Source organism: Ovis canadensis, chromosome 8, assembly GCF_042477335.2.
Source record: "Ovis canadensis isolate MfBH-ARS-UI-01 breed Bighorn chromosome 8, ARS-UI_OviCan_v2, whole genome shotgun sequence".
Classification (NCBI taxonomy): domain Eukaryota; kingdom Metazoa; phylum Chordata; class Mammalia; order Artiodactyla; family Bovidae; genus Ovis; species Ovis canadensis.
This window is the reverse complement of record NC_091252.1, coordinates 34587456-34602826: the sequence shown is the minus strand read 5'-3', so window position 1 is coordinate 34602826 and position 15371 is coordinate 34587456. Positions and strand designations below refer to the sequence as shown.

At 45.4% G+C, this 15371-nt stretch overlaps 1 protein-coding gene across 1 annotated transcript; it reads left to right on the top strand.

The window, feature by feature from the left end:
- The first annotated feature begins 7384 nt into the window (after positions 1-7384).
- MARCKS (myristoylated alanine rich protein kinase C substrate) lies at positions 7385-13993 on the top strand. Its single transcript, XM_069598062.1, has 2 exons — positions 7385-10092; positions 11891-13993. The coding sequence occupies exons 1-2, from the start codon at positions 9991-9993 to the stop codon at positions 12788-12790; spliced, it is 1002 nt and encodes a 333-aa protein (XP_069454163.1). The 5' UTR covers positions 7385-9990; the 3' UTR covers positions 12791-13993.
- The last annotated feature ends 1378 nt before the right edge of the window (positions 13994-15371 follow it).

Below are 15371 nucleotides of genomic sequence, written 5' to 3'. Positions count from 1 at the left end.
GGTTCCTATGCTATCACACTGAAGAGTCAACTTTTTTCCATGTGAATTTTCTACTGTCCCTTTTGGCTTAGTTAATTAGATAACTCTGTAAGACTAAGAACCTGATCCTTTTAATGTTAACTTTGATTGCTTTTCTTTATTTACTTGCCTGTTTGTCTCTCCCTTCTAACTCAGGTCTTTCAAAAGCTGACATGGAAAGTTTTCAGCCTGTACCTTGAAGGGTAAATACTGCAACTTCTAGGGAATGCTACTGTAGATAAGCTTTGATTCAAAATTTCTGGCAAAAACTTTTTTCTTTACACTTTTGTTTTCTTCTTTTTTTTTTTAATCTTTCTATCACCTAGAATGTATCTTACCCTTCGGTAAGTTTTTCAAATATAAAAAACCTTGCTAAGTTAATCAATATGCCTGAAGAGCAGTAACCAGAAACATACTCAAGCTTCCAGTGGTTTTGTAGTAATCACCTAAGAATCTGGAGGGGATCTAACATTCCAGAAACTTCATTCCTTTTGTAGGTGTGTTAATCCTTGAGTCTTCAGATCAGATAACCAGTGACGCTGATATTTCCCAACCATGAGAGAATCTTTCTATTTGAGTGTTATTGGATAGTTAATAACACAAAAGTAAAGTTTAACATTTCAGTACATGCTGGTAAGCTGGTAAGTCGCTTCAGTCATGCCTGACTCTGTGAGACCCCATAGACGGCAGCCCACCAGGCTCCCCCATCCCCGGGATTCTCCAGGTAAGAACACTGGAGTGGGTTGTCATTTCCTTCTCCAATGCAGGAAAGTGAAAAGTGAAAGTGAAGTCGCTCAGTGTGTCCGACTGTTCGCGACCCCACGGACTGCAGCCCACCAGGCTCCTCCGTCCATGGGATTTTCCAGGCAAGAGTACTGGAGTGGGGTGCCATCGTCTTCTCCATTCAGTACATGGTAACTATTAAAAAATTAATGAAGCCCCTACTATGAGATTCCATTGTGCTATTACTATCATTTGAAATTTTATTAGATTCCTAAAATCAGATAGCCCTCAACAGACAATGGTTAACACAGTAGTTGGATTTCACTTTCCAAATCTTACTGAACATCAATTTCCAAATCTGTAAAATGGGGATAATTATTCAAGTCCATGGGTCTGCTGTAAGGGTGAAACAGAAGCCTAGCACAAGCTCACACAGTACAGTACCTAGTGCCTAGTAGATTCTCTTCCCTACTCCATTCTGTTTATACATATCTGTACAAAACCATACAGGATTAACTGAAATAGAGCTTTATAAAAGCAGTCAGTTTAATCTATATTTTTGTGCAGATACTGATGGTATAGGCATAATACAGTTAGTAGCAGCACTATTCACAATGGCCAAGACGTGGAAACAACATAAATGTCCTTCAAGAGATGAATGGATAATGATGTGGTACATATATACAATGGAATACTATTCGACCATGAAAAGAATGAAATAATGCCATTTGCAGCAACCTGGATGCAACTAGAGAATATCATACTAAGCAAAGTCAAGTCAGAAAGACAAATACCACACATCTATCACTTATATGTGCAGTCTAAACTGTGACACAAATGAACCTATCTATGAAACAGAAACAGAATCAGAGACACAGAGAACAGACTCCTGTTTGCCAAGGGGGTGGCAAGGTTGCAGAGCGTTGCATTGTGAGTTTGACATTAGCAGATGCAAACTGGTACATATAGAATGGATAAACAACAAGGTGCTATACTATATAGCACAGGAAACTATATTCAATATCCTGTGATAAACCATACGAAAAAGAATATGAAAAAGACTGTGTGTGTGTGTGTGTGTGTGTGTGTGTGTAACAGAGTCACTTTGCTATAGAGCAGTAAGTGACACAACACTGTAAATCAACTATACTTTTAAAAAATTGGGTATAAGCTGGGAAAGTGAATAGCTGGTAATCTTAAAGAGGATTGTGATAAACATGACTGTTCAGTTAAGAGTTTATATGAGGGCTTCCCTGGTGGCTCAGTGGTAAAGACTGCCAATGCAGGAGACAGAGATTTGATCCCTGATCTAGGAAGATACCATATGCCGCAGAGCAGCTAAGCCCGTGTGCCACAACTACTGAGCTCACGCTCTAGAGTCCAGGAGTCTCACTGGACTCTAGAGCTACTAGAGTCCTGAAGCCCACTGTGAAGAACTGCTGGAGCCCATGCGCCCTAGAGCCTGTGCTCTGCAACAAAAGAAGCCACCACAAGGAGAAGCCCGCTCACCACAACTAGAGTAGCCCCTGCTCGTCACAACTAGGGAGAGTCTGCATGCAGCAACAAAGACCCAGCACAGCCAAAATTAAATAATTTTTTTAAAAGAGTTTATACAAAGAGAGAAACTCTGATGTACTGAGCAATCATCATCGGGATTTATCAACATCAGATGGGCACTCATTATTGCTTTAAAATCTTACTATACCCAAAAGTTTCAATCCTGTGCTTCCCAATTACTATTTCCTACCTTCTGTAACATAATCAAACTCAAACTTCTCTTTACCCTTAGCTGATGAATTGCAAAGGCAAGTTGAAACCATTAGAAGGAAAACCTCTCATCTTCCTGGGAGTCAATCTTGACCATCCTCTTCTGTCACAGAAAAGGGGCAGAGTCTTTCAAAATTCAGTATTTCAGCATGTGCCCTACATTTCCATCCCTTCCTGCATTCTTAGGGGCATCATTCCATTCATTATTCCTTTTCAATGTTATACTGGTTACATTTCCCTTTTACTGGATTAATTTTCAGAGCAGTCAACTTTGCTCTGTTATCTTCCATCCAAGACAACCCAAATCCAAACAAAAAATATTCTATCATCCCTTTACAGCTACTTCCCTATCTACACCCTCTACCCAGTCAAACTTCATAAACAAGGGACTATTTATAGTGTCATCTTCTTTACCTCCCATTGACTCTTCAACATACTAAACCTGGATTCCACTTTCAACATAAGATAAAAACTGCTCTGCAGCCTGTAACTAGCAACTTCTATATTCTGCATACAGAATACTGTTCTGTAACCAGCAACAACCAATGGAAACTTTTCAGTCTTTTATTTGATTTCTCAACAGCATTTGACAAAACTAACCGCTACCTGAGACACTGTCTTGACTGATTTTCCAGACCCCACACTCTTCTGGTTTTCTGTCTCCTCCTTAGAGGTTCCTTCTCAGTCTTCTCTGCCAGCTAGCCTCCTTTTCTACCCAGCCTCACTCTCTTTTTGTTTTTATTGTTCAATTATTTTTTATTACTGTTATATTATGCTATGCTTTATTAAGGTATAACTGACAAATATCTACCCAGCCTCTTAAGGCAGAAGGTATTTAGGGTGTGCTTCTGCACTCTCTTGGTGTACTTTCATGACTTGGCTTCAGAAAGTATTTACATATGGAATGATCACATATCTCTATTTACATTGCAAACCAAATTCTGAGCTCCAGACTCTTACATCTGCAGATTTAACTCTTCCACTAGGATATTTTAAAGGCATCCAAAAACATGTCCAAATCAATCTCTTGACCTTCCCCCCAAATCCATTTGAACTCTTCCTTCCTCAGGGGCTTTCCTCCATCTGAACACAACCCTCTACCTCTTTACCAGGCTAACGCCTACTCATACTTTAGGTTTCCTACTTTAAAGTGGCCTTCTTAAACCCTCTTAACTAAACTATCTTATAGAATCCAAACGTTCCTTCAGAGTACATGTTATTATTTATAATTACTTACCTATTTGTGATCTTTTTGCTCAATTTTTACTTCTCTTGTTAGAAGCACCTTATCAATTCCCTCACTTCTTCAAATCTGCTCAGTTTATCTTCTCAGCGAGCAAGGCCTTTCCTGCCTTCCTATATAGAATTTCAACCCTGCACTCACATCCTCATTTTGTTCCAGACCCACCCGCTTCCCAACACTTAACGTACTGGTAGTATTCCATATAATCTGCTTGTTATTGTTCAGTCGCTAACTCACGTCCAGCTCTTTGTAACCCCATGGACTGCAGCACGTCAGGCTCCCCTGTCCTTCACTACCTCCCAGTTTGCTCACTGATGTCATCCAACAATACTGGTGATGCCATCCAACAATCTCATCCTGTCACCCTCTACCTGCCCTCACTCTTTCCCAGCATCACGGTCTTTTCCAATGAGTCAGCCCTTCCCATCAGGTGACCAGAGAATTGGACCCTCAGCCTCAGTCCTTCCAATGAACATTCAGGTTGATTTCTTTTAGGATTAACTGGTTTGATCTCCTTGCTCTCCAAGGGACTCTCAAAAGTACTCCATAGCACCACAATTTGAAGGTATCAATTCTTCAGTGCACAGCCTTCTTTATGATCCAACTCTCACATCTGTATATGACTACTGGAAAAAAACTTAGCTTTGACTATGTAGACCTTTGTCGGCAAAGTGAAGTCTCTACTTTATAGTAACACTGTCTAGGGTTGTCATAGCTTTTCTTCCAGGAACAAGTGTCTTTTAATTTCATGACTGCAGTCACCATCTGCAGTGATTTTGAAGTCCAAGAAAATAAAATGTGTCATTGTTTCTACTTTTCCCCGCATCTGCTGCTGCTGCTGCTGCTAAGTCGCTTCAGTCGTGTCCGACTCTGCGAGACTCCATAGACGGCAGCCCACCAGGCTGCCCCGTCCCTGGGATTCTCCAGGCAAGAACACTGGAGTGGGTTGCCATTGCCTTCTCCAATCTATTTGCCATGAAATGATGGAACAAGCTGCCATGATCTGAGTTTTTTGAATGTTGAGTATTAACTCAGCTTTTTCACTCTTCTCTTTCACTGGAGAGTGAGTGAGTGAGTGAAGTTGCTCAGTCGTGTCTGACTCTTTGCAACCCCATGGACTGTAGCCTACCAGGCTCCTCCCTCCATAGGATTCTCCAGGCAAGAGTACTGGAGTGAGTTGCCATTTCCTTCTCCAGGGGATCTTCCTGACCCAGGAATTGAACCTGGGTCTCCCAAATTCCAGGCAGACACTTTAACCTCTGAGCCACCAGGGAAGCCCGCTGGAGAAGGGAATGGCAAACCATTTCAGTATTCTTGCTTCAAGAACCCAATCAACAGTATGAAAAGGTAAAAAGATAAACTGCTTATTTATATTTGTTAAATTTTGTTTTTCTCCCTAGTCTAAAATGTAAGCTCCATAAAGATTTCTTGTCTCTTTTGTTCACTGATGTTTCACATGCCTAGCACATGATAGGAACTCAAAAAATACCTATTGAATGAATGAGAGGCTGTGTCTGCTTTGCTTCACGCTATACTCCAAACTAATCAACTTATGTGGAATTAAAATTCAGATAATATAAAACCTGAGATGAAAAACGGAACATAACACCATAAATACAGTGGGATCTTGTATTTTCTGAATGAATGAATGCTGAATGAATGTCAAATGAAAAAGGTATATTTAATTTGGAATCTAGAAAGTGGCCCTCATCTTTTTTATTTTTTTTAACCACACATAAGCTCATCCTTTGTTCTCTTTCTTCATATTCTAAGAAGTTTTAAGAGATAATAATGTGAAATGGAAGTTACAAGTGAGGACAGACATGTTCATCCTCTTCCCTGGTGTCAGGGGTGTCAGCTGAATATCTAGCACATTCCAGGTACTTACCAGGAGCTCAATTAGGTAATTTGGGAATGAATAAGCAACCTACCAATAAATCTGTGCCATCAAAAGAAGGTAAGCACCAAAAGTAGTGGAAGAAGCTGGAGACTTGGAATCATCAAGGCAGTGAACTCTATTCCGGGCTTTGCCAACTGGCAATATCTGGGACTGTTTCTTCATCTGGTAAGAGAAGAGATGAAACCAGATAATCCACTTCCTCTAAAGCAGACCATGTACTAAAATGCAAGCTCCTTGGGAATTCCTTGGCAGTACAGAGTCAGACTATAAAGAAGGCTGAGTCCCAAAGGATTAAAGCTTTCGGACTGTGGTACTAGTGAAGACTCTTGAAAGTCTCCTGGACAGCAAGATCAAACCAGTCAATCATAAAGGAAATAAACCCTGAATATTCATTGGAAGGATGATGCTGAAGCTGAACCTCTAATACTCTGGCCACGTGATGAAAAGAACTGACTCACTGGAAAAGATTCTGATGCTGGGAAAGACTGAGGGCAGGAAAAGTGGCCTACAGAGGATGAGATGCTTGGATGGCATCATAGACACAATGGACATGAGTTTGAGCAAACTCAGGGAAATAGTGAAGGACAGGGAAGCCTAGCGTTCCGCAGTCCATGGGGTCACAAAGAGTTGGAAATGACTTAGCAACTCAACAACAACAAAACCAGTGGTTAGGACTCTGCCCTTCCACTACAGGGAGCAAGGGAGCAAGGGTTCAGTAGGCTGTGAGGAACTAAGAACCTAAAAGCAGCGGAGGGTTGCGGGGGAGGTGGTAGGCAGATGGCAGGGGAAGTAAGCACCTTGAGGCCAGGAACTTCGTCTCTCTTGTTCACTAATGGGAAAACAAGGCCTACATCAGTATGCGCGGCATACAGTAGTCCCTCAAGAATCTGTCGAACCATTTCTAAAAATTCCTTCTACTGCTAACGTAAGGGAAAAAAATAACTTTGAGATATCTTAAATAAAGCGTTCTTCTTCTAGAGAAAACTATATACAGATCGTTAACATCTTAGAAATATCCTAGCGTGTGGTTTAAAAATGCGAATAAAGAATTTGTACTCCTGGTGAGTTGGTTACCAGTTTTACATTTTCACTATGACCACTTGGGTTTCTTAGTCTTATTTATATAAATTGTCTTTTTTTTTTTTAACTTAGAGGTGGATTTGAAACATTTAGCTCTGAGTGTGTGAACACCAAACTCCTGAGGAACTGTGTACTTACACTGTACAACTTCCTACCGGTTTCAGTCTTGTTTGGCCGTCCTTCCCAGCCATTATGTAGTTTCCGAGACAGAGCGACCTCTTCCCATTTTCCAGCCCTTCCTTCCTCACCCATCCTCCGCCTTCACTCCGTCAAGCATTCCGGGCTTCCCCCCCACCCTACCCCCAGTCTGGCCCGATGCCGGGGGAGTCTGAGGAGACCCTGGCGCAGCCCTCAGCAACCGCCACCCCCGGCAGCGTCCCGCAAACTGCCTCCCCCTGCCAGTTACTGGGGCCTGTCGGCTTTCCAACCTGCGCTAAAAATGCGCTTTCCTATCTAAAAAAAAACTCTTCCCTACACTAAATTACCCGACCGCTCCCGGCGAGGGAATCTACGTGTTTACACTTGTTTTCTAGCCCGGTGCAGCTGAGGGAATTGATTGGCTCCGTCGAGCTCGCGACGCTCGGGGTCCCCCCACGCCCCGCCTGGGCCCCGCCCCCTAGCGCGGCCATCTGCTTTGCTGTCTGTCTCCCTGTCTCTCGCTCAGCACCTCTTTCGCTTCTACCACCTCCCTCCCTACCCTCTCGCCGGCTCCGCCCCTTCCCCCTCCCCCCCGCCCTGGGCTCGGAATCTTCCCCGGCCGTTGTCAAGGAGACAAGCCGACACTAGGCAAATAGGCATTCGAGAAAGAAAAGGGGGGAAAGCTACACGGCAGCCTGGTAACAAAGGAGCAATAAAAGCAGCCCCCAAATGGAGGGCTAAGAACACGTCTGGAAAAAATCCGACAGCTAGCTAGCAATCACCCCAAGTTTCACCAGGAGGGGGATGCAGAAGAAAGGGGCACGATTCACGTTGGGGGTGGGTGGATATCAACGGTTTAAAAGAGCTATTGAGAATCGCCTGGATGGTGGTTTTTGAATCAACCAGTTTGCTTTTCGAGTTGGAACTCCGCTATTACAAGGGATTCGTATCCATCGCGGCAGCTGGGGTCCTGGGTCAGGCCAGCGGGCTCCCTTAAGGGTGATAACATGTTTGGCAAGATACACCTCGACAGAAACGCCTTAACGTCGGCTCTGGGGAGTATGATTTCGTGATGGAATAATGATGCATCTGAAGTAGTGGACAGTGAGAAGACTAAGCTTGTAAGGATCTGCAACTTGGTGACTTTCAAAGCAATACTTGAACAAAGAGTTATTGGCTTGAACCAACCGTCTTTTTCACTCTAGAGTGTGACCCATTTCCCTACAATGAGCAGAAAAATAAAACTGTTTGAGAATTCAGAGCCAGCACCAGGAGAAATGAACCATTCTTTCGACTGCTTCTCACCTCCATAAACGAAAGGTTATTCTTTTCAGGATCACTAAATGTAAACGAAAAAAGGTAGTCTGATTTGGACACGAGTGAAAACTCTGGGAGCAAAAATGTAGGTGGTAGGAGAATGCTTATAAGAGTATGTGTAAGTGTATGTATCCTTGATTTTTGCCCCTACCTTCTCCCCCTCCATTATTTAAATCAGCGCGCTGTCTTTCACGCACAAACAGCATCTGGTATTTCCGCGACAAGAGATGCAGTTGGAGATACCCTGGGTTTCCTCATAGAAGCTTTTTCTCTAACCCAAGTTAGGCTTGGAGTGTTCATGTGTCTTCTTGCTGTTTCTCAATATGTAATTTCTCCTTAGAAATTGTAATAATCAATCCGGTTGTTCAGAATTTCATCGCTGCTGCCTCCTTCCTTCTAGGAGTCCACTCGCTTGCTTGCACATTCACACACGTTCAGAAAAAGAGTCTATCTGATCCTGACAGTAGACTGAAAAAGATTCATAGCGACGCGAATCGCATCCCAACTGTAAATATGGATTCGCACACTCTAGACTGTGTCATTTCACCATAGAGGAAAACCATCATTTCATACAGTGATAAAATGCAAGCCATTTCGATTTTTTGTTCATGATTCTCACTTTATAATGTTGGGGGGGTGGGTAATCACTAATACGGGCTGGGGGAGGGGCGAGGGTTGATGAGCGCAGAGTCTAATCTCGAAATATTTTATTTCAAGTCACTGTAGAATAGAGAAGGGAGTGTGGCTTCTTCTGCTTGCTGGTTTTGCATTTTCCACATCTGGCCTACAGACCTAATTCTAACTCGCGATCTCTTTTGATGAAATTCGATCTTCTTGGTTTAAATACCTTTCGATTTGGGGCGATTTCACATTTGCAACGGTTAGAAGAACAAATCCTGTGCAAGATCTGTGAAACCTATATAGAACAGACACAGAAAACATGCTGCACCCAAATCCCAACCATTGTCTTAAAAACTTGCGTACAGACACACACATACACATACACATAAACACACGGAAAGATGGGGGAGGGGAGGGAGTGGAAGGAGAGACACGGTTATAGACAGACTAGAGCCAAAGCGAGTCAAGTTAACGCTTTCTCCGCCCTCATCCACAAGTACCCGCCCCCCCCCCGCGTTAATTAATTACAAACAAAGCAAGCCAATCCAGTACTGCATTATTATTTTCAAGCAGGAGGAGGCGAAAGGCATGTATTTTTTAATTGATTTATTTATTTGGAGGACATTAATTCTCGGTCTGAGGCTGATTTTCAAACCGTTTGCAAAGCGCGGCTCCATTGTTCGCCGGGCGCGCAGGCCCCGCCCCCTGCTTTGTGTGCGGCGCGAGGATTGGCCGGCGAGCGCGGGGGCCGCGTCAGCGCCCGCGAGCCCATTCATCTGTGCACTTGGGCGTTGGACCCCGCATCTTATTAGCAACCAGGGAGATTTCTCCATTTTCCTCTTGTCTACAGTGCGGCTACAAATCTGGGATTTTTTTATTACTTCTTTTTTTTAAAAAACTACACTTGGGCTCCGTTTTTTGTGCTCGACTTTTCCACCCTTTTCCCCTCCCTCCTGCGCTGCTGCTTTTTGATCTCTACGACTAAAATTTTTTCATCCGGCGTGTATTTAATCGGTTCTGTTCTGTCCTCTTCACCACCCCCACTCCCCCCTCCCTCCGGTGTGTGTGCTGCCGCTGCCGCTGCCGCTGCCGCTGCTGCTGCCGCTTGCCCCGTCGTTACACCAACCCGAAGCTCTTTGTTCCCCCTTTGGATCTGTTGAGTTTCTTTGTTGAAGAAGCCAGCATGGGTGCCCAGTTCTCCAAGACCGCCGCGAAGGGAGAAGCCACCGCGGAAAGGCCCGGGGAGGCGGCTGTGGCCTCGTCGCCTTCTAAAGCGAATGGGCAGGTAAATTCTACCTGTGGTTCTGGTCATTTATTTGGTGTCTTTCTCTAGTCCCGGCGCTTCCCCTTCCCTCCTTGGTCGTGCCCGAGGCGCCTTCGGCGGAAAGAAGCGTGGCCAGATTCCAGTCTGAAAGTTGAATGGAAAGCGATAGCCAAATTGTCAATTTTTCATAGGTGGGGTCTCCCCTGACTCCCAAAGTAATGGTTCCCAGAGAATCCTGGCGAATTCTTGTGTAGATGGGAGGAAAGAAGTGATAAATCGTTTAAAATGGCGTGTTTGGAGCTTGGCAAATAACCTGACTAGCTAGGTGCTACCCCACACCCCCATCCCCAGCCAGGTTGCATTTGTGCTTGGTGGGCACAAAGGTGTTTGGGTGGCTCTCGTGTTTGTTGTCGAGACTGGGTCGCCTTCAGGATTTCTGGTGTGATTGTGTGTGTGTGGGTAGAGAAGGGGGGGGCGGGGAGCGCAGTAGGGATGGCGGTGAAGAAAGGCTGAGGAGGGAAGGAGAGCTGTCTTATTGTATACCGAGGTGGCGTGACTTGGGTTCTTGGAAAGGTTGCTGGCTGGCTGGAGGTGGGCAGGTTTCACTACCTTTCGATGGGCTTTTCTCACTGTTCTAAGTCTTTATTCGTAGTTGTCTGTGGAATTACACACCCATCTGACTTTTAAATGGTCTCCCTAGGGTGGGAAGACTATGGTTCTTTGAAGAACCTGTCCAGATGGTCAACAGGAGGCAGTTCGTGTGTTTCGGTCGAGATTGTTGGAGTGCGTGGCGCCTGGACCACTGCGGGGGCTACCCCGACGCTGCCCGAATCCAGGCAGATGGCCACAGTTGGGTGGGCGCGAGAGGTCGGCCAAGGGTGGCTGCTTCACAAACACCGGGCAACCACCACGCCTCTTTTCCTAGAGCAGAGGCCGTGTTGCTTCGCCTGCCCTAACCTAATAGGAAAGACAGGCTCTGCCAAGAGGCTTTGAACCCGTTAAAAATGCAAAATGAACCGCCGGGGCGCGCCCGGGCTTCGCAGAATCACAGGCAGAGGTGGGCGTGGAAGCAGAGACAAGCCCTCTGAAATAATGGTTTTCCCCCTGTCTTGGTTTTATGCTGACCAGGACGCCACCTGAGCTTTGTTTGCGGACTCTGGGCTGCGCTATCCGGGCTCGGGGGCGCCTTGGCCAGCGGGCAGGGCCCGACCGGGCAGGGCGGGGTGGCCCGGCGGCCCCGCCCCTCCGCGCCTGCCTGCGCCAAGGTCAGCTGGTGGAGGCGCAGCGCCCCCTGCCGACCCCAGGTCTTTGGGGCGTAGGGCCCTTGCTCGCGCAGTCCAGACGCTTCGGGCTGGAACGCTGGGATCCCCCCGGGAGTTCTTGGTGTTTTGAAGAGGCCTTTAGAGTTTAGGGAGAAAGGGGGACGTGTAACCTAGGCACAGATCACTGGCTCTGGTTCTGTGTCTGTGTCTCCTTCCAACGGGCGTTTGGTGTATCATTTTTTACAGGACTAAGTCCCTGCGGCGAAGGTTGGAATGGGTTACCCTGTGCTTTCCACGTTTCGGACTCTGCCCTCTTAAGGCCTCGGATTTGTTGCGTGGTCGAGGCCCCTGCAGTGCCTTTAGGCACCCCAAACACCACTGCCCCCAGGTCTTCGAGGAACTCTCGTCTGGGCATCCAACCCCGCCTCCCCATATGGGAGAGGATCTGCAAAACCTGAGGGGCCCGGAGGGACGGTGGACCCTCCCGGTCCAGAAGTGGGGGCGGGGATGACAGACCCGGGCCCCGTCAGTGACCTCCCGCTTTCTCTGCCCCGCAGGAAAATGGCCACGTGAAGGTAAACGGCGACGCTTCTCCCGCGGCCGCCGAGCCCGGCGCCAAGGAGGAGCTGCAGGCCAACGGCAGCGCCCCGGCTGCCGAGAAGGAGGAGCCCGCGGCCGCCGGGAGCGGGGCGGCGTCGCCCGCCGCGGCCGAGAAAGATGAGCCGGCCGCCGCTGCCCCCGACGCCGGGGCCAGCCCCGTGGAGAAGGAGGGCCCCGTGGAGGGCGAGGCCGCCGAGCCCGGCTCACCCACGGCCGCCGAGGGGGAGGCCGCCTCTGCCGCCTCCTCGACGTCTTCGCCGAAGGCTGAGGACGGGGCCACACCCTCGCCCAGCAACGAGACCCCGAAAAAAAAAAAGAAGCGCTTTTCCTTCAAGAAGTCTTTCAAGCTGAGCGGCTTCTCCTTCAAGAAGAACAAGAAGGAGGCAGGAGAGGGCGGTGAGGCCGAAGGGGCCGCCGGCGCCTCCGCCGAAGGCGGCAAGGACGAGGCCTCTGGGGGCGCCGCTGCGGCCGCCGGCGAGGCGGGTGCGGCCCCCGGGGAGCCGACAGCGGCGCCAGGCGAGGAGGCGGCCGCGGGCGAGGAGGGGGCGGCGGGGGGCGACCCGCAGGAGGCGAAGCCCGAGGAGGCTGCCGTCGCGCCCGAGAAGCCGCCCGCCAGCGAGGAGGCTAAGGCCGTCGAGGAGCCCAGCAAGGCTGAGGAGAAGGCAGAAGAGGCCGGGGCCAGCGCGGCCGGCTGCGAGGCGCCCTCGGCTGCCGGGCCCGGCGTGCCCCCGGAGCAGGAGGCGGCCCCCGCGGAGGAGGCGGCGGCTGCCCCGGCGTCGTCAGCCTGCGCAGCCCCCTCACAGGAGGCCCAGCCCGAGTGCAGTCCAGAAGCGCCCCCAGCGGAGGCAGCCGAGTAAAAGGGCAAGATTTTTTGAGATAATCGAAGAACTTTTCTCCCCCCCGTTTGTTTGTTGGAGTGGTGCCAGGTACTGGTTTTGGAGAACTTGTCTACAACCAGGGATTGATTTTAAAGATGTCTTTTTTTATTTTACTTTTTTTTAAACAACAAATTTTGTTTTTAACCCACTCCCCACAGATCCCATCTCAGATCATTCTGTTACCACCATTCCAACAGGTCGAGGAGAGCTTAAATACCTTCCTCTGCCTTGTTTCTCTTTTATTTTTATTTTTTGCATCAGTATTAATGTTTTTTGCATACTTTGCATCTTTATTCAAAATTGTAAACTTTCTTTGTCAATCTATGGACATGCCCATATATGAAGGAGATGGGTGGGTCAAAAAGGGATATCAGATGAAGTGATAGGGGCCACCATGGAGAAATTTAAGTGGTGCATAACATTGCCAAGATACTGTACCACTAGAAATGATGGTGTAAAGGCTTAGTCTTTTTTTTTTTTTAAGAAAAGTTATTACGATGTATTTTGTGAGGCAGGTTTACAACACTACAAGTCTTGACTAAGAAGGAAAGAGGAAAAAAAAACACCGATACCCAGATTTTTAAAAAGATCATAGTCTTAGGAGTTCATTTAAACCATAGGAACTTTTCACTTATCTCATGTTAGCTGTACCAGTCAGTGATTAAGTAGAACTACAAGTTGTATAGGCTTTATTGTTTATTGCTGGTTTATGACCTTAATAAAGTGTAATTATGTATTACCAGCAGGGTGTTTTTAACTGTGACTATTGTATAAAAACAAATCTTGATATCCAGAAGCACATGAAGTTTGCAACTTTCCACCCTGCCCATTTTTGTAAAACTGCAGTCATCTTGGACCTTTTAAACACAAATTTTAAACTCAACCAAGCTGTGATAAGTGGAATGGTTACTGTTTATACTGTGGTATGTTTTTGATTACAGCAGACAATGCTTTCTTTTCCAGTCGTCTTTGAGAATAAGGAAAAAAATCTTCAGATGCAATGGTTTTGTGTAGCATCTTGTCTATCATGTTTTGTAAATACTGGAGAAGCTTTGACCAATTTGACTTAGAGATGGAATGTAACTTTGCTTACAAAAATTGCTATTAAACTCCTGCTTAAGGTGTTCTAATTTTCTGTGAGCACACTAAAAGCGAAAAATAAATGTGAATAAAATGTACAAATTTGTTGTGTTTCTTTATGTTCTGATAAAATACTGAGACTTTGAGGTCCTGGTTTCATTTTGAAAAAGATCTTGCATGCCATCAAGAGTAAATTTTCTTGTGGTTTTTAATCTGAAGTTTTTCAAACTTGTCAATTTATAATCAGTAGTATCAGATTACATACAGGAATATCTTGCAACATTCCATGTCAAATCTGTTAACATTTATCTGCATTTAGTTTTCTTTAAAAATTGAAGTTATTTTTATTGTAGTTATATATAGCATGTCAGGATGAATCATTTAATACAAAAGTGGTATGAATTGAAGACTATTTAAATGTCTTATGTGAAAATGTCATAAAATTACATTTTTTTTGTCATGCAGATCCCAAAACAAATTTATACTGAGAATATATTCAATTCAAACTGGAGGTGGGTCATGAAAAGTGACTGAAAGTGTTTTAAAAACTGATGGTGTATTACCTGCCATTGTAATTGCTTAGTGCTTGGCTAATTTCCAAGTTATAGCTTAGAGTATGCATTATACTTTAGGAGAACAAGCTTAATGTAAAGAAGTAATGGTGATGAATGGACGATACTGTTGGTTTATGGGCCTTTGTACTTGCCTCAGTTCAATAGTTGCAAGCATTTTTTTTTTTTTAATGAAAATAGTGTGTTAGTATCTTGTTATTCAAAGAAAAAGATAGAGAATAAAATTTCTTTGTATAGTAATAATTTACTAGTTAACCTTCTTTGCTCTTTACCACCCCATAACTGGATTTATTTTCTTCACTGGACCTTAAACAACTGAATTTTAAGATAAATATGGGTATCAAATATTACTTCACTAAATGCAAAGAAAAGCATTTATGCATACCTGCTTTGCTGTTTTTGAGCAGTGTGCCTTGTAGGGTGAACCACGTTGGTAATAACTGAATGCCAGATCTTAAACTCATTAGAAAAATAACAAATTAGTTTCTGACAAGCGCTTTTAATTGGAATAATGGATTATAAATAATAGTTCATGACCTCTTTACCAACACCCTCCCCACTAATAAAATCTAATAACACTTGGAAGAGTGTGTACTTTTAGTTGGGGTTCCTTGATCTTGGAGAATGTTTAAAAGTTAAAAGTCAAATATGGTAACCAAAGGACTGCTTTATGGGGTCTTTTACCTTACCAACTTTTCCTCAAATACCTACTTGGACAAGTACAGCACTTGGTATGTGGTAGGACTCAGAAAAAAAAATGGATTTTAAAAAGTAACCCTGAGTAGTCAAAAATACTATGTAGCCAACTATATTGCTAGGTCTGTTTTTTTTAACAGCTGGAGTTTATTAAGATGCTTACTTTGATTTTTAATCATTGCCTAAAACACTTTGGGTGGTATCAATGGAGT